Source organism: Sebastes fasciatus, chromosome 8 (genome assembly GCF_043250625.1).
Source record: "Sebastes fasciatus isolate fSebFas1 chromosome 8, fSebFas1.pri, whole genome shotgun sequence".
Lineage (NCBI taxonomy): Eukaryota > Metazoa > Chordata > Actinopteri > Perciformes > Sebastidae > Sebastes > Sebastes fasciatus.
This window is the reverse complement of record NC_133802.1, coordinates 20,406,590-20,430,696: the sequence shown is the minus strand read 5'-3', so window position 1 is coordinate 20,430,696 and position 24,107 is coordinate 20,406,590. Positions and strand designations below refer to the sequence as shown.

The 24,107-nt window shown below is 41.6% G+C and overlaps 1 protein-coding gene across 2 annotated transcripts; it reads right to left on the bottom strand.

Annotated features, from left to right (window-relative positions):
* Nucleotides 1–2,140: 2,140 nt before the first annotated feature.
* cttnbp2nlb (CTTNBP2 N-terminal like b) lies at nt 2,141–23,168 on the bottom strand. Of its 2 annotated transcripts, XM_074644196.1 has the most exons (5): nt 23,026–23,168; nt 20,093–20,200; nt 8,007–8,258; nt 7,156–7,263; nt 2,141–4,959 (listed from the first exon to the last, which is right to left on the bottom strand). In XM_074644196.1, the coding sequence occupies exons 1-5, from the start codon at nt 23,029–23,031 to the stop codon at nt 3,670–3,672; spliced, it is 1,764 nt and encodes a 587-aa protein (XP_074500297.1). In that variant the 5' UTR covers nt 23,032–23,168; the 3' UTR covers nt 2,141–3,669. The 2 variants fall into 2 exon arrangements, with proteins under 2 accessions (XP_074500297.1, XP_074500298.1); XM_074644197.1 differs by lacking the exon at nt 20,093–20,200 and having other exon boundaries at nt 23,026–23,149.
* Nucleotides 23,169–24,107: the final 939 nt, after the last annotated feature.

The following is a 24,107-nucleotide window of genomic DNA, read 5'->3' as shown; positions in this document are numbered from 1 at the left end:
TTTCAGGATCCTGATATTGTGCACGCTGGCTCCCCGTCACACTGTCACGGCTTACTGCAACACTTGAATGGAGTGGAGTCGTCCTTAAAGTTATTGATTTCCTACTATGACAAGTTAAAACGCCTGCTGTGGCAAAGGCTTATTCTACGGTCATAGATGTTTTAACGTCACAACGCTCTGCAATATGGGTTATTGTTTTGAGCATAGTCTGCCGAGCTGCAAACATTTGTAAAGTGGGCTCAAAGAGTCAACCAAAAGAGAAAGCCAACCTTCAAACACGGGTCGAAGGTCTGACACACTCCAATCTGGTAGCTCATGAACAGATGTATTATTATGTGAAGACTGAGCATGTGCAGTGTTAAAACTGTATTTGATGTTTGGGCTTTGACCTCATCACTCCCCAGCAATGAGACGCCACAGGCCAGGGGACATCTAAACTAAATTCAGCCCTTCAAAGACACACATATTTTTACTTGTAAACCACTAAAAGCTAACTTTGGTGACCCTGTGACCTTCCTCTGGTGCCACTGTCATACTAAAATGCCCTCTTTGTACACTACAGTTATCAAAATTGCCATACAAATGTAATTTGTAGCTCCACTACTGGTAAGGCACTAATCAACACCATGTTGATCTTGTGGCTGAAATGAACACTGCAGTCTCTATAGTGGACACTAGTGGGACTCTGCAGATTGTTACCGTGGCAGTTTTTTGGTTGAAATGAAAACATTCCTGTAAGAAATGAAATTTAAGCTGTTGATGTTTCACATGACTTGGAAGGCAGCGTTTCTTCGCCTCCAGACTTTTGAATACTTTATTAAGTGTTGGGTGGTTTAATCTGCAAAGTATCCAACATCTACGGCTGTCAGAAAGAAAAAATGGAAATACTCAAGTAAAGTAAAAGTACCTTAAAACTGTGTAAATGCAGTTACATTCCACCACTGTGTGGCTGACATGGAGAGTGTCCCATTACTGCCAAAGTTTTCTCCAGAGACCAAAATGCTCATTTGTGACACCAACATATTCCCCTTCAATCCCCTCAATCTCCTTATTTCCGCACAGTAGCCCCGCTAACATCTGTAAATAATCATGTTACAGAAGATAGAATAAAGAAGGTGATAACGTTCTTGTAGATAACACTATATATTGTACTATCATTATATTACAAACTGTAATATATAAACTTAGTATATGCTGATATTACAGAATATAGATAATCACTGTATGCAAAGAGATCTGCCCCTATCTAATAAACCATAAATTAATCAATAAAGTCATGCTCACTGCAGCGATTTTACACACAACTTTATGAAGACTAAAATCGTACTAGGTGGTATCTGCACAGTATTAGAAGATATTATTTAATAATATTTGTTATTTATTTATTAATAATTTAATAATATTTAGCACAATTTGATTTTAGATTTGAGTTGGTTTATATATTTTACATTTGAAAGGTGCTTAAGGAATAGTTCTTACTCATTAGCACAAAGAACACTACTAGTTTGAATGTTTATGATAAAATGGATCTGTAAGTAAGAAGTGAAATTAAATGTGTGACAGGCATAATTATACGTATAATGATTCCTCTCATATTTAATTTCTCTCTCTCTCTCTCTACAATCTGGCTTTAATTCACCACCTCATCATCTACATCAAGAGAGTATACTTTCAGTTTACTTTTTATATACTTATCAGAGATATACTTAACAAAATTATCCTTGGCTTATACCGACAAGTATACAGAAAAGTCTAAGTACACTTTGCTTATACCGACAAGTATACAGAAAAGTCTAAGTACACTTGGCTTCTACTAGCAAGTATACAGAAACATCTAAGTACACTTGGCTTCTACTAGCAAGTATACAGAAAAGTCTAAGTATACTTGGCTTCTACTAGCAAGTATACAGAAAAGTCTAAGTATACTTGGCTTATACTGACAAGTATACAGAAAAGTATATTTGGCTTATGCTTACTTTTTGATAGAGAAGCCTATTAGATTGTGTGAGTTTGTAAATGTATGTTTTGATATGAATTTACTTTAATTCAATTCATCAATTAACCTTCCCTGAATTAAAAAAGAAAAAAAAGAACAAGTATACAGTATCTTACAGTAATGCAGTACAAAGTGTGCTCTCTCTTTTCGAGACAAAATTCAGTGTATTCATGACAAGTGTAATAGAAAAAAACAGCACATGCATGTCATTCATAGAGAATCAACTGTGAATTATTTAAACTATTTACAGTATAATAGTGTTTTCATGGAGCATTTTAACAGGAACTGCATACGTATTCATTGGGGAAAGAAACATTTAAAAACTACTAACTAGTTTATTGAAATAGTGATAGCACACATTTGCTATACTTAACATCTACATCCATATTAGCCTTTTAATTTAGCTATACAGTGTTGCATCTGACTAAAGTCTTCTTTTTTTAATCTAACAGGACTGGCAATTTGAGCATAAGGAATACTTCACCCACAAAGTGACCATTCATATATTGATTACTCAACACGTGTTACCTTGACTTCTTGAAGACAACTTTGTTTGTCTCCACGGTGAACGGAAGAGCCGGAGACGTAGTAAATCCTTGATAAATTGATGTAAATGGAGGCCAGGTTAAGACACGTAAAGGCTTCACAATTCACAAGTGGGATATTTACTGATGTATTTTATGTCATAGAATAAAACAATAAAATCTCTTCAACCAACCACAGACCTTATTTCAGGCATCTAACTAAAAACCCATTCAAAAAACCCACTGACTTCCAGACAAGAGAACCGGAAGTGCTCAAATGCTGACTCATTTCTGGGTTTTAGGACTCATTCCTGTAGCACTCTATATGAATTAGGGCTGCACGATTATAGAGAAAAATATCTAATTGCAATTACTTTGACTGATTTTGCAATTGCGATAGATTTGCAATATTAGGGGGAATAATAATTTTTACATTGTTATTCTCATTTACATTGAAAAACATATTAAAATGATTAAGGTGTGATTTTTTTGAGGGGATCTGTACCGAACAAAGATGTTTTCTTCAATCTGTAGAATATGCTGTATAGGCACACACTTCGCCTTTAACAAATATTGCCCCTCCTGCGATTTGATAATTGGCCATTGTGCGATTTCGATAAAATTTCGATTAATTGTGCAGCCCTAATACGAATGGTCATTTTTCTAGGCAAAGTATTCCTTTAAGGGAAAAGAAAAGGAGTGTTGTGCTATGAAATATCGTTAACATTTCTTTCTTCAAAACCAAACAGGTCTTTTTCCTCTTTATACATAATGATGTCTAAACACCCTTAATATAGAGTTAAAGTGGAAAATAACAGGTTATACTTTCATTCTAAAACTTCAAACTTACAAAACAAATCTATACAAATGAATAAAGACAGGAATGTTAATAGAAATATTAAATCAGATTTAAAAAAAAAAATCATAATATACTATATTTGATTTCAAATAGTTCTTTTCCGATTGTTTCTCAGGTTGTGGTATAGAGGTAGGGGTGCGACACATCATGTTTGAACCAGTCCAGACCGTTTGAAGTGACTATACTACTGATTAGGAGTGCTATGAAGTGGATTAAAGGGGCTGGCAAAGACAAATATTACAGTAACTGTTGATTTAGGGCCTGACTCATTTAAAAAAGTTAGTTCGCCGTTAGCTGCTGGAAGATAAAAGCAGGTCTGGCTCCTTGGTTCCTTCCTGCCCGCTGCTGCTGTGTCCACAGTTCCCCGTCAGCTCCGGGAAGAGGCTTGTCCGAGCAGAGTGACTCGGCGAGCCTGGAGTTGGACTCATGCCCGGCTTCTTGGGAGGGATCGGAGGAGGATGTGTCTTCTCCGAGCGAGGAGTGAGGGGGGAGCGGATGCCGGGAGACAGAGGCCCCGAAGAAGGTGACCTCGCCCCGGGAGGAGTCGCTGCCAGATTGCGGTAGTCCGTACCAAACGGAGAGCTGCTGATCGGCGCCAGCTTGACGCCGGCCTGCTGGCTGGTGAAACGGGACAGCACCTGAGTGACGGTGTTGCGGGCCAGCTGCTTAGCTGAGCTGTGCTCTAGTGGGGGAGGGATGGAGGAGGAGGTGGTGGGGGAGAGGTCCCTGGGGGAGAGGGGCCCACCGTGCTGCTGCTGCTCCAGCTCCGCCTGGCTCTGGAACTTGTGCCTGGCGGCATGGAATCGCTGGTTGACGCCAGCTTGGTAGGAGGACTGATGGAAGCCCGGGCTGCCCAGACGCTTGGCGAGAACGGGGGAGGAAATGGGGGAGGAGGAGAGGGAAGAGGAGGCCGTGCTGGAGGGAGAGTGAGGGTGAGGGTGAGGATGAGGGTGAAGAGGGGAATGCAAAAGTGCTCCTCCCCCGTTCTCTACCACCCCACCATTGTCTGGTCCTCCTCTCCCCTCCTGTGCTGATTCTGTCTCTTTATGAGCGTGATGGCCGTTGACCTTTGACAGTGAGGAGGATTTAGGAGTTATCTTTCCATCCGGCTCAGTCTGAACAGAGGTGGACACCAGTGATTCTTTCACCTCCGTCACAGCCTCCTTTGCCTCTTCTTTACTCCCTCCAGTTCCAGCCAGCCTCTTCCTCAGCTCCTCCAGCTGCCTCTCAAGCTCGCTACTCCTCTCCTCCTCTTTGCCGATCCTGGCTCTCATCTGCTCTCGCTCTGTGTCGAACTCAGACAGCTGCCTCTCGGACCTGGCCTCCAGCTGGACCGCCCTGCTCCTCTCGTCTTCCAGAACCCCCCGGAGCTTCTCCAGGGCGCCGGTCTCCTCTTGGAGCAAGGTGCGAAGCTGGGAGACCTTCTGAGCCTCCTCCTGTGCCTGGCTGCTGGCTCTCTGGAGCTCCAGAGTCAGGGATGAGGAGAGCTGCTGCTGCTGGGACAGCGACTCCTCCACCTGGCTCACTGCCTGGGACTGTTCCTTCTCTAACCTCCGCACTGTTGTACGCTCTGCTTCCAGCTGGAAATAGAGAGGGAGATACAAGAGTCAAGGCGAGGCAGCTTTTTCCACATTTGACCACAAGGAGGCAAAAGAACACTGCTTTGTTACATTAAGTAGGAGTAGGAGTTTTTTTGGTGTAAAACATTTAGACATGTATTTTATTATATTACTCAACTATACTCAATTATAATTGAGTTGGCAGCAATTTATTTAATGTTCAAATTGAACTTATGTCTGTCTACTGTAAAGATGATTCTCTTATCTTTATATGTTTCATATTTTCCAATAGCTTTCATGATACTGGATCTAGTGAATCCATCATTCCATTCAAAAAGCTCATTTCAAATAATGGTATCAAATATGTATTATTAGACACATATACACATAACTGCATGAACGAACAGTTAATGAGTCTTCTGGCGTGCTGAAATCTTTCTTTTGTTTGAATGTGGTGTCTGGTGTGGTTTGAAATATGTATACCTCGCTGCATGGAATTTGCTGGCATTATTTTTATACAAGGTAATGTGAGTACAGTGATTTTTTATGAGCTTTTTTCATGTTTATAATGTATATAATTGTTTGTGATTTCTGTGAAGGACCCCAGCAAGACAAGCTGGCGTCATGGCGTCAGCTAATGGGGATCCTACTGAACTAACTAACTAACATACACATATTGTCTAATAACTACATCCAAAGGGTAACTTTGGCATTTTTCAACCTGGTCCCTATTTTCCCACGTTTTGTGTATAACTGACTAATAGGGACAGCAATTGCTGAAACTGGTCCAGTATGGCGGGAGAGCGCTGTAGACCACAGCTGCTCACAGGCTGCAATATGGTGCTATTTGGGCAATCTGGCAGCGTCATTTACGTCCACTAAAAGGGCTTGTTTTTGCCATGACAGGCTCTGATTGTTATTATAAGTGTCGGAAGACAACGTGAGTGCCAGCCGGGCAGTCTGTTGTGTTGGAGTACGGAAAGTGTAGCTTATTGTTATCTAAAATATCTTTAATGTTGCGGCTGAATATTTAGATGATGTCATTGTGGATGAGGTCTTTGAATTTGATGGCTGCCCGTATTTATTTGAGCCAGAGTATACGAATATTCCGATTTCACAACAAGACTTCTCCTTGAGCGGGACTGAAGTGAAAGGTAACAAAATGTTTTATTTCTCTGTAGGGTCCTTTCCATATTGATGTCAGACACTTAAAATAACAATCTGAACCTGTCGGTGGTAAAGACAAGCACTTTTAGTGGACGTAACGTTACAATGATGCTGCTCACTTGCCCTCGCAGGTTGTTTCGCGGCTGCTGGTCCCTCAATACTGGACCAATTTCAGAAATTGTTACCCCCATTAGTCACTTCGACACAAAAAGATGGGGAAAAATGTTGAAAAACACCAAAGTTACCCTTTAAATTAGTTCCACTTGAATCACACAGAATTACGGGAGGGGGTGAAGGACAGTATGTGTCGTTTCAGAGTCAAAAGAGACGGAGACAGAAGCAGTTGTTCATGTGTTGCCTTGTTAAATAATAATTTGCTTGCAAGTCATGTTTATGGAAAGTTCAGTTCGCCATGAGGTCATTAAACGGCGACTGGGCGGCTTAAAAGCTTTGATGAGTGATAGAAGGAAATGGGAGGTGATGAAATACAATCTAGTGTATATGATTAGTGTTCAAAAAACAACACAGGCAGGAAAGCCTGAGGAAGAGTGGGAGACACTCAGGAACCCATTCTTACATAAGGCCCCTGTACCAAGTTTGTACAGTGGCTGATTGTGTGCTCACAGTTTGCAGCTGACCTTGCATTAGACATGGACATCCATTATCTCAGGTTTCCTGAGGCCGTAAAGCCACATGGCTGCTGGACAACTAAACAATGGCCTCTTCCTCCTCTGTTTCCTATGGAACAGCCCTGTGCTTATGCATACGGGTGCCTGCGTGTGTGTGTTCACTTTAACAGGCCAGGCCCTCTCAGCCCTACCGAGTTACACAATGGAACAGCACCGATGCGTCCCTGCTCAGACGCTCAGCTTTAAATCACAGCTGCCACGCTGAAGAAGGACGCTGTGCAGACAGCCAGAGGAGAGGGAAAGAGGAGGAGCGCAGAGAGGGAAAGGGAAGCAGAAAGATTTCTTTCCACCAGATGTGCTCGTCTATCAGCAAAATTAGATTTGTGACTGTGAGCACCAGTTTTTGACACGTCAGTCATACCTGTTGCAGCAGTTTGTCTCTTTCTGTCTGCAGCCTGAGGGTGAAATCATCCTTCTGCGCAGACTCCTGGGCACGCCGTCGTTTCTCCTCCTCCATATCAGCTATCATCTGTCAAACAATGAAAAAATTAAACCACTTGACATACAGACAGGTTTCTTGTTGCAGGATTCCTTGCAGTAAGGGCTGTCAATCCAATAAAATATTTAATCGTGATTAATCGCATGGTTGTCCATGATTAATCGCGTATAATCGCAAATTAATCACACATTTTTTATCTGTTCAAAATGTACCTTAAAGGGAGATTTGTCAAGTATTTAATACTTTTATCAACATGGGAGTGGGCAAATATGCTGGCTTTATGCAAATGTATGTACATGTCCAGAAACCCTCTCAGGTACTATATTTAGCGTGAAAAATATTCCCAAATCATAACATGGCAAACTGCAGCCCAACAGGCAACAACAGCTGTCAGTGTGGTGACTTTTATATGACTAATCAGCCTGCAGAGCCGAACCTCTTCTTCATTACAAAGTTTTGACTCTCTAAAGTTCACTCATAGACATGTTGAGTGTTTATGAGCTCTGCTATGATAAGGCTCCATATCCCTCCTAAGCCCTGGGTGTGGCTGCTGTCTGTCTGCCTCACTGCCCCAAGCCAAGTCTACAGGAAAAACATGAAGACAAAATAGATAGATGCATACTGTACATTCACACACACACACACACACACACACACAACAAGGCTATTGTATAAGTGTGAGCCCCAGTGGGACACTAGCTGGGTACTTGCAGCATTGTCCAGACACGCAAATCTCAAATGAAGACGGGTGAGCTCACGGCTGTATTACTTACCCTCCTGTGTCTGCTCTCCGCAGCAGCCAGCTGTCCCATCATCCTCTCCTGCATCCTCTTGCAGTGAGCCATGACCAGTTTAAGCACAGCCAGAGGGTTGGGGCCCACCGCCCGGCCCTGCAGGTGCGAGTCAGGGTCTGCAAGCGTGTTCTGGCGATCCGAGGACTCGCTGTCCCGCTGCAGGGCCAGGAACGGATCGCTGAGGTCATACTGGCCGTAACGCTCCTGGACGAAAGCGTCTCTGTGCTGAGCCTAGATACACACAAACATATAGCGCATCATGTAATTGTACGGTTGCTGGCTTCAATCTAGCCAAGAGTTGTTTATGTCTCTAGTGTCTACCTGTGGCATACAAGAAGAAAATATGAATATATATGTCAATGTACATGTTCTGTCCTGACTCAACAGAAACAAAAATGACCAATGTGTTTGTGTATGTCAGTACATGGATGTGATAGGATGAGGTCTCCTTTCCACACTGCAGCACAGGAAAAAATGTGTTAAGAAGATAACATGAGGCCCAGCTGTCAGCGCCAAGAAAAACACAAAGTAACTCCTCACAAACACACTGAATGAAGAGAAGATTGACTTTTAGGTAATAACTTAAGTAAGGGATAATGTACAGCGAGCCGTGTGGGTCCAGGCTGGTTCCGGCATCGCCCTGTTTGGGTTTATTTCACAACAATGACCCGCTAGCTGTACATTATCCCACTTATTACACGGCTTCTTACTTAAGAAATCAATAATATGACACAAAACCGGTACACCAGAGTCTGACATCAGAACTGCGTCCATAGCAACGGTCTGTTATACATAGCAGCAGTCTGCTATAAAGAAATAACAGACCGTAGAAGGCTGTGATTGACTAATCAGAATCAAGTATTCAACAAAGCCCTGTAATGATATATAATAATAAACACCATTGAACCAGGGTTTATTATAGTAAACTAAAACTATAACGAAAAATATTTTCAGTAAACTGAAACTAAATAAAAACTAACTAGAAACTAAAACAAAACTATATTTCCTGGTTAAAAACAAATAAAAATAAAATAAAAATGAATGGTAATTCATTTCAGTTTTAGTATTTTAGCTCTAATACATCACTACAGAAAAAAGGAGACGGCATGAATTTCCTTCAAGTCTCGTGACATTGAAGTTAAACTGACTTGACCTTCAAGGAGATGGTGCTGTGCCACAATGGCTTCACATCGGACACTAAAGTAACGCAAACATTAAACATTATGGCCATTCCATACACAATTCTCCAACCAGGTATTTTTTATGTATATAGCTACATTCTTCTGAGACATTATAGCTGGCTCTAACAAAAAACAAACTCAAACTAAATATATAAAAACTAAACCTTTCTGAAAACCTGAAACTAAACTAAAACTAGCAAACGCACTCCGCAAACGAACTAAAACTAAACTAAAATGAAATTGAAAAGTCAAAACTAAAATAAAAACGAATTGGAAAAAAAACCCAACTTATTATAACCTTGCATTGAACATAGACTCGGAAGTGAGTGTGTGTCCGTGTGTGCAGGAAATCAGTGTGTTATTGTCAGTGTGACCACAAGCAGATGGTCGTTCCCCTCAACCCAAACACAAAGAGGTGAGGCGCGGCTGTCCAACCCCCACCAGGGGCAGATGTTAACTCCTCCCCAGGGATGCAAGGGGTGAAGGACCGGGCCGCGACATCACACCCTCACACACACACATACACACACGCGCACACACACACACACACACAAAGCTGTTTCTAATGAAGAGGTTAGATTACACCTGAACCAAAAACAAAATAATTGAATAAAAATAGATTTGTTCAGGGTGAAAATGAAATCCTGAGGGACAAAATATCACAGGCAACTTAACTAGTTTCCATTTGATCATGCACTATTCAGGCTTGTTCGAGGGAAACGGGCTGTGAATGACAAGAAATGAAGTGACACGTGATAGGGCCTTGTTGACCTCACTCCTGGACGCCCTGATAGATCGTCGGGAGGTCTCATTAACTGCATACAGTGAGTAGGGTCGAGTTCTGGAGGCATGCCGGGTCAGCTGGCGGTGCTAGTGATGTGACCGCAAGCCACAGGGTTCACTCCACGTGCCTTCGGGGACACCCGTCGCTGAATGTCTCCCCGCAGTCCTCATCATCAGACACCCCCGGTCCTCTGGCCCCCTTCGCCTCCCTGCCCAAACACGCATGGCACCGCATTCCTCTGCCTGTTCATCATCATTTCTCAGAAAATGCTTCTCTCTGCTTCCGTCTCTCTGTCAGCCTCTTTTTCTCACAAGCTCTCGGACTGTGGCAACACACACACACACACACACACACACATACCCTGAGGGCATCAGTAAGGAGGCTGTATTCGAGGCTCTTTCTCTGGCTCAACAAAGAATGTGACCCTCAGTGAGAGAGATTACAGGACTTGAACAAAGACACTGTCTCAATGCCTTCAGTCTTATGCATTGTCTCCATGTCTGACCCAGTAGGCTTCGATGTGTGAGAGAGGGTACGAATGTGTATGCCTCGGTCTCTTATTATCCCCCTTTTTTATGTGAATATAAATGTGTGTGTGTGTGTACGTTTACCTGTGGCTGTGTGTTTTTGTGCTGGGCGTCTAGAGTAAAGCTGTAAAGCTTCTTCATCTGGAGACAAAACTGCAGCTTCCTGAGTTAAATAACTGTTTAAACAGACCATTAAGGGCCGGGCTGGGCTGAGATTGGATTGTGTGTGTGTTTGTGTGTGTGTGTGTGTGTGTGTGTGTGTGTGTGTGTGTGTGTGTGTGTAGCAGTCCTAGCCTAGGTTCTGGTCTCCCGCGGTTTTCTCTGGATACTTCTGATCATAATGACAGAGTGGTGCTTTCCTTTATGACAGGGCGCAACAAGCAAACCCTCTCTGCTGCAAAACTCTCATTTCCGCCCAACTACTGATGACAAATGTCTCTGCAACCAAGAACATATTGCATGCTATTTATACACCGTTTCATAATCAATACCTCTGTTTTAGTGTGTGAGAATTCCTCTACAACTTCATGCACTGCTAGAGCTTGTTTGAGCATTACCTGCTTCAACAGCTTGTATCCTCTAATGCATTCCCGCCCGCTTTAACAAGGTGTGAAAGACAATCTGATGCTTTTCACCTGGAAAAATCCTCTCTGTCAGTCAGTTACCTACAGCTTCGGGGCACAATCATGCCCTTGTGTTGGTTGAAAAGAGCCAGGGAGTCCTGTTTCCTCAGAGAGAGCCTCTGAAATGACTGTCACACAATGAAGTCAGCAGTTCTGAATGGTATTGGGTGCATATCTCCTGTTACAAATGTACAGTTTAGCCCTTAATCTCACTCCTAAATAATGAAAGAAAACAAGGGAATTGCTATCAAAATGAGGATGAAAATGATATACGTGTTTGTGCATCTATGAGTATGCAGCTGGCGTATGTTTGCACGCCATGCTGCATGAGGTTCTTAGCATAACCGGCTGTCTCCGGGGTAACATCCCAAATCCAGAAGCTTTGCAGTGGGGGGTTATGGGAAAAGTATGCGTTCCTGGTGAATTAGTCCACTCTCAGTTAGACACAGAGACAAAAGGACAGCAGGACCAGACCTGTCAGATATGAAAAGCTTCTTTCACGGAACTTTAAAGAGATCTGTGCAAGCGTCTTCGCAAACAAGAGGATAGAGGACAACGCACCAGGATGCTCCGACATTTTACTTTCATTAAACAGTAAAACAGAGTTCTGTTCTGTTATTTCAAACCAAAAAAAGGAGTTAATTCATAGAAACTCTCGATCACAAACCTGTCAGGTCTAAGAGTAGAAAAGGAGAATGTGAAGCAAAGAGAACAAAAGTAGACAGTAGGTCAGCTGCAGACCTTCTAGTGTTGGATCCTGTTCAGATTTATGTCTCTAGCTTTAGTGTTTTCTTGGATGAGGAAGTAAGTGTTTAGCAGTGCAGTTTTTCTCCCGAACTACTCTGCTCTACTTAATAGAGGAAGAGGACATATAGTCAATGGACCATTTGTCAGCCTGAATAAAAGGCCTTGGCAGGTGAGAAGTATCAATCCACTGGCAGCCACATCTGATTTAACAGAGCTGGTGAGGCTGCAAACTCAAACAGGCACAGAGGGCTCTGACCCATTTTGTTGGTCATTAGAGCATTAAGAAATTACATGACAGTCTTCTGGGGAAACACGCCTTAGTTTGGTTGAGCACTAGAAATGGAGGTTGTTGTGACAGTATGTGGTGCTGGGCACTATAATGATTAGCTAACCAGCCACAAAGGACATTATAATGATTATCTACACAGCATTCTGACAGCATTAAAGTATGTAGTATTGTCTTGGCAGAACCCAGATTGCAAATGTACTTACATAAAGCTGCATTCATTGATTTTTGGCCACTTGTAGGCAGAAGAACTGTACAACAAGCTAAAAGACAAACCAAAATAATAATCTTAAAGGTCCCATATCATGCTCATTTTCAGGTTCATACTTGTATTTTGTGTGTCTACCAGAACATGTTTAGATGCTGTAATGTTCAAAAAACACTTTATTTTCCTCATACTGTCGGCCTGAAAATGCCTGTATTTACCCTCTGTCTGAAACGCTCCGTTTTAGCGCATTTTGACGGAATTGCAACAGAATTGCGTTGCTAGGCAACAGCTTGGGTCCATGTGTACTTCCTGTCAGCTAATGACATTCACATACACTGCAACCAGGAATAAACTGGGACACATTTAGAATGTTTACATTTAAAATTGTGTCAAGGGTCTAAATATTGTATATTTGTGACATCACGAATGGGCAGAAATCCTGACAGCTTGTTTCAAATGCAGAGTTTCTGAATACGAGCTGTATGTATTATCCTGTGGATTGAGTGTTTCGATACTTTCACAGTATTTATATAGGACTTAAGCCTGCTTTATAATAAAAAAACATGAAAATCAACCTTTTTTATAATATGGGACCCTTAAAGGAACAGTGTGTAGTGTGATCTATTAGCAGAAATGGAATATACTATTAATAAGAATGTTTTCTGTAGTGTATATTCACTATACTTAATAATCATTGTGTTTTCGTTACCTTAGAATGAGTTGTTTATATCTACATACAGAGCGGGTCCTCTCTTCATGGAGCTTGCTGCCATGTTTCTACAGTAGCCCAGAACGGACAAACCAAACACTGTCTCTAGAGAGGGCCATTCACGTTTTTGCTTCGGCCACCGTAGCTCTCCTACACGCTTGGCACGCGGGAGAAGTTTCAGTTGGTTGCGATCTGCACCCTCACCGCTAGATGCCGCCAAATCCTACACACTGCACCTTTAATGAGACTGGAAATGAGACTCGACGGATTTAAAGAGAAGCTCTGTAGTGTTAGAGAGTTGGGTGATAATTCTCTGTGGGTCTGACACTAGAAGTAACGCGTTTCATTTTACACATTTAAACAGTATTAATTAGCGGAGCCTCATGTCCTGACATCTCTTCAGATAAACCTTTACTCTCATTAACTGACATTCCCAGGATGACAACATTTATCATGAAGCCAGGTGTACTCATGTTGTACTGACAATAGTAGCAGTAGACCTGGTTTGGGCCCTCATCTGTATTTAGTGAGAACTCACTGAGATTGTACAGAATGTCCTCCAAAGGTTAATCAGTATTGAAAATGAATAACCGGTGAGTATAAGTGCACATTCTGTTGTAACTTTGCAGACCTTTTACACACACAAAAAACTATATAACACACTAAAGGAAAGGCAAAAAGCACAAAAGCCCCTTTAAAAAAACATAGTGTCTCACGCAGACGGTGCAGAGAACAGTGCAGGGTGAGAGAAAGTCCCTCAAGAAAAGTGCATTTTCACAGATTTACCATAACTAAAACTACAGCTAAGAGGCAAATTTGTAGCAATTCAGCCTAAACGTATTGTACTATACTGTACTTCAGTTAAGGTTACGCTGATTTGTTTGCCCGGATGATGCAGAGGGAAAAGCCCCACTTACCATCTCCTCTGGAGCAGTGTTTATTCGAAATTTTGTAATTCATTTGTATAGGGTACCTGCCCTAGAGACGTGCTTTTGTGCTTTTGTGCTCTGCAAGAGAGAGAGAGAGAGAGAGAGAGAGAGAGAGAGAGAGAGAGAGAGAGAGAGAGAGAGAGAGAGAGAGAGAGAGAGAGGCTTTTGAAGTGTAAGCTAAAGTGTGTGCTTAAGGCTCAAGCTGTATCCTCCACACCTCCCACCCACACATTAACCACAGCCGGCACTAAGATAAATGGGAAGACGCCAAACAAAACCTCACTTTACTTTATGGGCCGAGCAACGAGACGACTTCCAGGTAATGTTTAACTGCCTCGGACGCTATCATCAGTGGTTGGTGATGAAACATGGGAGCAGGTGCTCTCACCCTTTGGTCAGGTAATGCTTTTGGAGAAGCATAACATGTCATTAGGTGGAACGAGGAAGCTCTCTGGTATTTCTCGAAACGGAGTCAAAGATGAAGTATTTCGCTGATGCCGACACAAGCACACTTTGCATTGAGAAAGCACTGATTTTTTCTTATCTCGGACTGACCTCCTATGTCACTATTCTATTGCCATCTATTTGTAGCAGGCAAACACGCTCATGTTCAGTGCAAACAGCAGCGAAGGGTGGAGCTCATTACCATTGCAGATATGATCCTTTATTTTCAAGCTCTGGGGATAAGAGAGGCTGCTTTGAAAAGGCGTGTTGTGCTGTGTGTGTTTCTGTAAGGAGTGGGGGGAAAATCGGTACAGCATAGTATTGCAATATTTTGCGTGACAATATTGTACCGATACACAGACGCCAAGCATCGATCTTTTATTAAATAATCTATTAACCTCTTAACAATCTGACGGGGCTCAGGGTGAAGATATCATATGAAACTTGAAAACCTAAATAATTGATTGGTACCAACCATGTCATGTAAGCTTGTCGGGAAGGACGCTAAATAACGCTCCAAGGTTGCGCTAAATTTTGTCGAGGAAAAACTGTCTTGGTCATTTTCAAAGGGGTCCCTTGACCTCTGACCTCAAGATATGTGAATTAAAACTCTGAGATGAACAGAGTGGAAAACTATCTTATTAGAAAAACAGATGTTGATAAAATGCATAATTTGCAGTTGAAAAAAGGTAATAAATCGCAATATATCTTGTCGCAATACTCGGCATATCGCAAAATGTTTGTGACTTAAGTATCGTGATTCCCATCCCTTGTTTCTGTACGAAGGTAACATCAGATACTTTGATGTCATCTCAACATATTTAGGTCAGGGAGCTTTACTCTCTCAGGCCCCAGGCTGTTGATACTGTATGGAAGCACTTCACTGACATCAAAGACCAGCGTGCATTACAGTGTTATATTAGGTATTGCTTTGCTTTTAAGGGCACCCTCTGTGTAGTTTCTGCTCTTTTTTTATCATATTTTCCCCCTCACCAATCTTCACATCATGTCCAAATTGGGCATTGATTCTTGTAGAGGAACAGAGTATACAATCTTATCTGAACAGCACATTCTGGCCAGGCCCTATTGTTTTATGGAATCAGGAAAACACGTCAGCCTGCAGAAATAGACATAGCGTTTCAGGATTACAGGATATGACATCATATGGAAAACAAAACAGGCCCTGTCGAGCATGACTGCAACATTTCAACCACATTAACCTGATGGCCTAGACAAAATGGTTCAATCCATTGTCAAGCAGCAACATTTTGTGTATTCAAGACCACAAAGGCTTTAACAAAAAGTTGAAGCAGACCTGAGTCATGTTTCTTGTCAGAAGTCTGTTTCCCGCTGTGTTTGCTTGTCTCGAAAGTAGTGCAACAACAATCAAGAAGGACTTTAGAGGCTCCCCTGCTGAGTATTTAAAAGCGCAGGTGTAGGTATGTTTTCATGTCTCTAACTAGCATTCCTTTGAGCTACTGAGAACATGATCTATGCGTGATTTACGCCATTTATGTCTGACAAAGAGGAGATAATAGTAGCCTTAGTTCCCATTAATAGATATAGACAATCATCAACTCATAAAGATATGCCACTCCCGTTGGATTGCAGGACCTGTTTTCTGGTGTCATGTTCTCAGGAATGTTCCCTCGAGTAAAACTGTCTCCGCAGTGATGAGAACTCAAAACAGCACAATCTGTAGAGACAAGTCCCGAAGGTGACGCCATCTTATGAGTAAGGAAACGCTGATACGGTTCCAAGTCTTGAGCCGTGGTGAAGGAAGGGTTAATAAAAAAGGCGCCTGAATGCGGTTGTCCCGAGCAATCTACAGGCATCCCAAGTACTTGCTGCTGAGAGGAGGAAATATTTGAAGTTGGAAAAGAGTGGCGAAGATTTGAGGGCCCCTTTTGCCTTTCTTAACCTGACAACACTGAGGAGAGAGCTCTAGTTAGTTCAGTGGTTCCCAACCTATTTTTCCTTGAAGCCCCCCCCCTGTACTTGTATCTAAGAAAAGCTGAGCTCCTCCCCCCCGATGTCATCACCCTAAAAATAATTATAAATCCTTAAACAAAATCTTCTTCTTTTATTAAATCGACTTTGTAACTCATCATGTTCCTCCACATAAATAAAGTGATGACGTCTTGATGGATTCGCCAAGCGAATGCAGAGTACATAATATGATCTTTTTGTAACAACTTAATGAGTTTACTTAATTTACAATAATATTGTTGTTATTGTGGTTAAATAAATGTAATGTAATATTTGTTAGATTGCTGCTAGACCGCCCTGTAAATACAGGTGCGTGCCTCCCTTTGTTACGTCAACAAAAGTTTTTTTACCGCAGTGAAATTGTTGTTTTTGAAAGGCTAAATGCCAGCAAATATGGATTGACGCAGAATATTTCGTTAGATTTTTATATTTTTAAATAGTTTTACATACAGGCTTTTGTATGAATTAACCAGTAAGTGTGTTATTATGATTTTAGTTACACATGAGCAAATCAAATTTACAACCTCAGAGCAGATCAATTCCTGGCGCACCCCCTGTGGTCTTTGGCACCCTAGTAAGGGGGGGCCTGGACGCCAGGTTGGGAACCACTGAATTAGAAGAAAACCACTGAAGATTCAGAGAAAAATCACAGTGGGAAAATGAAAAACAGAGAAAGACAGACAGTACAAACTGACTTCCTCGGTTCCAAATCAATGCACAGAAGCTCAACATTGGACACATTAGCCTGCTATCAACCCCTGGCACTCCCCTCTGCCCTAACGTGAACCAGTCAGTCTGTAAAACTGGAGTACAGGCCCCCAGTGGGAACAAGGGAAGTCAGTGATTTGAGCCTACAACTCTGTACATCCTCTCCACAATAAACACCGCAGCCTCTAACTGGCCCACCAGAGACCACCAGAGAGTGTGTGTGTGAGTGGGCAGCGTGTGAGGACATGGGTCATGGTCAAACATGAAAGACCCCCCGTTATGTGGCTGTGTGTGAGGAAGAGAGCAGGAGGAGGAAAGGAGGGAGAGGGGGGAAAAAAGCAGTTAGAGATATGGAAAGAGGAATAAGTTCAGACAGCAAGGCGACTGCATTTTGTCCTGAGGGGAATGACGGCGTCAGATCTGGACAACCGCCATCTGAGATGCATCAGAGCCGGTGCGGTTAAATCGGCTTCCCCTCAGGCCCTGGCACTGAAATTCTCTCATGATTACAGCCTTGCTCGCTAGCGAGATAAACGTCACTATCAAGGCCTGTTCATTAGAACAAGAGAGTCATGGCTGCTAGAGTACTTGTCCTCATCGCAACCTCAGTCACCGTTTCAGACAATAGGTCGAGCATTCAGCGCCCCGCTTCAGCAGCTTCATCCGAGCATGGAGCAGCTGCTGCGGTCATGAGTGTGAAAAGCAGCCAGGGGCACGGAGAGAGCCAATCAGACTGGACTGAAAACACTGCAAAGCATTGTAGCTGAAGGAAAGCTATGCTCATTCACTTGAATATGAATGAATGAGCCGCACAAAACTGAGGATTTAAGGATTTAAGGTTGCATAATGTCTGAGGTGCTGTTCACAATGTGCCTCAAAAACATTCAGAAGTTGTCTGAGATGCACATTAGCGTTCCAAACACAGTTGGTTACAGCTGATTTGCCAGAGCCAAACACCTCTCACAAGGGTTTGAGGTATGTACCCGAGGCAAGGTGCCACCAAAGTCTTCCACTTTAGCCTCGGGCGAAGTTTGTTTCTGTTGAGCAGCAACGGGAGTTTCCCAGATCAAAACAAATGTGAGCACAAGCAGTTCCTTAAGACACATTTTGACACAAACCATGCATGAACTGAAATTATTTTATTTTTTTCTTCCTTCTTTTATGGGTTTTAACTTGCTTGTCTTTTTTTATTTGTCAACTGTTGGTTTAAACTATTATTTGATTTGTTTTTATCCCTTTCTTCTGGTTTTAATTCACATGTATTATTCATTTGGTTGCTGATATTAATTACTTTCACTTCTTAGTGGTTTTAATTCACACGTATCATTTATGTGTCTGATTTAAATAGTGTTTACTATCAGTGTTTTTTGGCTGCCACGTCCTTGGTTGCTCACACCCTGTGCAGCACATTGAACATCCACCTGGAATGAAAGGTGCTATATAAATAAACTTTGTTTGCTTGCTAAACACAATGTGGACAAATCCAGTTCTGAATAGTGCCAAAATTGAAAGAGAGAGAAACAGATTTCAACTTGTCTGACCAGCAGTAATGTTGAATAAAAGGCCTGGGAAACCAGAATGACTCCTGCGCCATTGTCTGCACTAGCTGTGTTTCCTTAGTTTCCTGTTTACACATCCCCTCCCTGCTAGCTCACATTCTTTTTGGGGGGTGTAATGCTGAAACAGGTTCATTTTAGTGTCTTCAATAAAGACAGAGAAAAGAGTGTGTTTTATTTAATGGGTTGCTAGGATGGCTATGATATATATATATATATATATATATATCATCTTCAAACTAGAATTTGCTGTTTGTTCCATTTGGGCCACATTACTTCTAGCGGGAAGCTTGCATTTCTTTGTTCTGACTTGCTTTTTCATATCTCATCATTCTGTAACGAGTTAATCTAAAAGCATCAACTGATTTTTTTCTAATACTCATTCTTCCATATTTTTTTTTACTTTGCAACTATGTATATACAACCATGTTCTGTTTTAATTGTTTTACATGTTAGAAAGAAATGAACAATCGAAATGCAGTATAAGCCTTTTGCCGATGTAACTCTCCAGTCATAACACATGCTGAAAGTAACGTAGATGCAAAAGCAGTATTTTTAGGTGAAAACAAGTTTGTGTGTATGTGCGCGTTTTTTCCTATATATATATATATATATATTTCCATTTATTATTAGGGCTGTGTATTGGCAATAATCTGGCTATACAATAAGTATCGTGATACAGGGGTAACGATTCAATATATCGCGATACTGTAAGCAAGATGATATATTGCGATTTTTTTTAATTCAATTTTTGGGAAATTGTAAATTGTATAAAGACACCAGAAATACACCATTTTAGAATAGGCAAAAATAACAAATTTATACTGCATGCAAAAAATTGCATTTGATTATCATAAAGTGGGCATGTCTGTAAATGGGAGACTCGTGGGTACCCACAGAACCTATTTTCATTCACATATCTAGGTGATCAAGGGATCCCTGTGAAAATCGGAATGTCAATTTTTCCTCGCCAATTTTAGCGTATCTTTGGAGCGTTATTTAGCCTCCTTCTTGACAAGCTAGTGTGACATGGTTGGTACCAATGGATTCCGTAGGTTTTTCTAGTTTCATATGATGCCATTAGTTTAATTTTTTTTCACTCTAGCTTTAAAACTGAGTCCGCTACAACCTCTGAAAGATCGATTAGCAGCCATGCCCGACAGCGGGTTTTTAATATGTTATTTAAAAAACGATACTGTGTTTTGGAGAATCGATGCAGTATCACACAACATAATATCGTGATACTCATGTGTGTCGATATTTTCTTACACCCCTGGTTATTATGCTGCTAAATGTATGTGAGGTGTTCTGCAATGTGTGTGACAGAGTCAACAGGGGGATTTGTGGGTATCAGATGTATAGTGGCCAACTCACCCTGAGGGCATGTATGACCACATCCTGGGCCTCCAACTCTCCCTCCAGGACGCTGAGGAGAGTCAGCAGCTCTGCTCTGCTTAGAGCCTCCACATTCATCTTCTCATCCTGAGGAGACACAGGAAGTGTTAACGTGAAAATGCAATCAGATCATCTACCTAGTCAATACATAAAAACGCTTCTGGGTGTTATAAATGGATTTGTGTGGAGCGTAGCACTTAGCGGTGGTTTATGTGAGTGCATTTTATCAGTGAGAGGCACAGAGCTGATATAGGATGGGACTCGGGGTCCCATCTGTGGCCTCACTGGATTGTGCTCGGGGTTATAAACAGGAAGTCATTAGCATAACTGCATGTTAAGTTGCTGAGGGACTGAGGACAGTTGTCTGCTCTACTCCGTCCCCACTGTGAAGATTCAGTGTGCTCCAAATACCAACAGTGTTAGGGTGGATGTGATTGTTTGAAACGTCTCATTCAGCACACACTTTTAAGACATTAGCCATCCCGCACTCCATCCACTGTATCCTGTGATTCATCGGCTAAGTGCAGTCATAGTCCAGACATAACACACTACTTCACACAGCAGACATCATCCTTTACAATTAAGAGAAAAGCAAAACACAGATGACTTCATCTTGGGTGAGGTCTCTTTCAGGTTATTATCAGTGCCCTATAATGGCGCGGCTGCTCCTCAGGGTGTTAATCATGTGTCTGACAAGGTAGGTGCAAGCTGGGAGGTCAGATAACAGCAGCTGTAATTATCAGCCTGTCTCTTACACCTTACGTCGTTCTCTCTCTCACACACACCATGACTAAATAAACTGACGTCAAAGAACAAAGCTCAGCGCAGGATGCCTAAAAGGTTTACAGTATTCAGTATGTATACTTCCTATATAACCTGTGCCGGATAAAAAATCCACATTAAAGTGTGTTAGTAAGGTGTTGGACTGCCAGAACAACTCCAGTAGAGGGTTATTCCTCTGGTGACGTAGAACGCTGTCTATCATGTGGGTCCCAAATAATACATCAATGCGTTCTCATCCCAACTCGTCGACGCTTTGTCAGACCCCTCTGCGTCACTTTTTCGGTCGCAGTAAACACATGCTTAATGTTGTGAATTAAACAAAAACATTAGCTCAGGTTCAGGCAACAAAACCACTTAGTTAGGTTTAGGAAAAAACAACATGGTTGGGCTTAAAACTACTATGTTTGTACGGTGAAAATGACACTAAACATCAGAACGAACAGCTGATTGTAACATTAAAGTGTAACTTAACGGATGGGACACAAACAGTTGTCTCCTGGATGAAAGCTTTGTGTTTGTTGGACCCATCCACCCGCCCTGTGTGTCTCTTTCGCTCTTTAAACTACGTCATCACAGTCCCGGCGCACTTTCCCTGAGCGTTTAACATTGACATGGATGGATTTACATTGTAGTTGATGGAAAGCCTGGTGGGTCTCTTACCGACGCTTAAGGGTGCCTTGTGCGTCGGTCTCGAACGCTGAGGGCCGTGACAAAGCATCGGTATTTGGCGTCCTGGAATGAGAACGGGTTGAATATATAGGTGTTCAATTGAGATGAGATCTTCTCATTTTCATGCTCATCAAACCATTCAGCCCTCATGCCCAGTATGGAATCTGCATTTGCATTTGTTCTGTTTTTTTCTTGAATTTCTCACCCATCTGTATTGAAAGTGAAAGTCCTCATCTTCACTTTTAAACCAAACCTTTCCTCTTCTCGTCTCTGACAGCAAAAAGATTGAATCTCAAACATACTGTTTACTTTCTTGCAGCAAGCGTCCAAATTCCTCGGTGCATTCTGTGGCTCACCACACATTCACAGCAAAGCAACAAAGTGGTGTGTGGCACTGGCTACTAACTTGTAGCCACACACACACACACGCACACACACACAAACGCACACACACACACACACGCACACACGCACACACACACATACATACTCTGATAAAAGTCAGTTTGGATAATAGTGTGTGTTTGAGCTGTAAATGTAGGCAAAACTCGAAAATCCGTCACCCGATATCTGTAAATCAGCTTCCATGGAAAATCATTCCAACATTCCAGGGATGCCCAAACCATGGGAAGCATCACTCGGGAGTAAACCCCCTGAATCTCACTCTGTGGCCCTGCAAGCATGGTTTCAAGTGGCAAAACAGTCTTGTCATGAGATGGTATACATTCATGCAAATCAGCAAATGATGATGATGATGATGATGAAGCCATATCTACAAGTCAAGCAGAACAGCTAATTTAACAACTGTGGTGAGTGTCAAAACACAGTTGTCATCTTTCTCAGATAGCCAACACTGTCTTGGTTATACTGATCTTGGCTCAGTAACCAGGAAGGATCTGTAGCTGCTCAGTGTGCTCAAAGCAATAAATGCTGGTTGCTCAGGAACAGCATGAGGATCCACCTGCTGTCCTGGGCCTTTGTCTCACACAAGGGACCTGACTTGTCATTATTTTCCATGTTGGCAACATTCACTTCAATTGCTAAGTGTCACAGACATCACAAAAACACCAAATTAGCCATCATATATATATATATATAGAGATTGCTTGGAGTGATAATGGTAAAATCAATACTGCATCAATATGACTGAAGTACTCACACCCATTTAGCCTGCAAATGAAGTCAACATAAGACCCCTTGGTTCTGTTACTCATCTATTGTCTATCTAAATATTGTTTTGCCATTATTATTTAGCACAAAGTCCTGCCTAGTTTGTGGCTGTAAAGTTTCACTAACCAGAAATAGCAAAAGCCTCACACAGAACGAGCAGGTTGGGTCAGAAAACCTGTCTGTCTATGGACTTTTTGCTTCCTCACTAAAAAAGTCTAGGCAAATTGGAGGCTTAATTTCTGGAAAACCATGTATCAAATATTCCCACAACCTTCCGTGTTCAAACATACCTTCATGCGCTCTGTTTTGGCCCAATTAATTGTTCTCCAAATCCCAGAAAAGGAGGCTCCACTCACAACAGCATGAAATCAGAGCAGTCCTCTCTGTCACACACACAGGCGCTCTGAGGCGAGTGCGAACAACAGACAGTTCTGTGACGACGCCGCCAGCCAATCAAAGGGGCGTAGCGTAAACAACTGACCAATGGGTGACGAGCTTTTCGCTAGGGGGCGGGGCTTAGGGCGTTCCCTGGTTTGTGAGGATAAACCTCTTTGTTTCGGACGTCCAGTGTTCATTTCTAAACCCATTCCTGTGTCCACTCCCAGCGTGGATTATTTCAAGTGTTTTGCAGATTAGGCCCTAATGATGGCACACTACAGTTGGCCTGTTTTACTTGTTATGATATTAGTATGTAAATTTTAAGTGCATGACTCAAAATGTGGATTTTTGTGATCTAGAAGCCACAATAAAATATATACTTGATTAAAATATTATTGCAATTTTATGATACTGCACATATAATCTGTAATTTTACTACTAGAATTCATAAAAGGAGGTTATTTCTCAAAATTGCACTAAAAAATGTACGCTTCTGTGTTGGAGAGGGCTTGTTTCTTCTCTCACAGTGTTTTAACGCCCCCTAATGGCCAAATGTCAGAATCAAGACCTAATGTGCCATATTTCTATAGATAGTGCATGTCACAGCCTAAGAGACAGACAGATGTAACTCACACTGCCTTTTATTTACTCCTTTTTTTTTTTTTTTTTACAACTATCCTTTGATATTGCAATATATTGTTATTAATTGTTTTCTATTTGTTTGTTTGTTTTATTGACACAACAAACATGAATTACTTCTTTATGTTTTCTTCCATTTACATGCATGTTCTTTTTAAATATCTATATATTGCAATTTTCCTAATGAATTGTATATATGTATATATGTATATATATATATACATATATATATATACATATATATGTGTGTGTTTTTTGTTTTTATTTTGTTCTTTTTTATTTTTTTTGTTGTTTTTTACATTTATCCTTTGATATTGCAATATATTGTTATTAATTGTTTTTTATTTGTTTGTTT

Excerpts from the sequence above, each read along its gene's own strand:
- cttnbp2nlb (XM_074644196.1), bottom strand. Across the intron at positions 8,259-20,092 it reads TGGTCATACATGCCCTCAGG|GCTCAGCACAGAGACGCTTT; the intron begins GTGAGTTGGCCA and ends GTGTGTATCTAG. Across the intron at positions 7,264-8,006 it reads CGGAGAGCAGACACAGGAGG|ATGATAGCTGATATGGAGGA; the intron begins GTAAGTAATACA and ends ATTGTTTGACAG.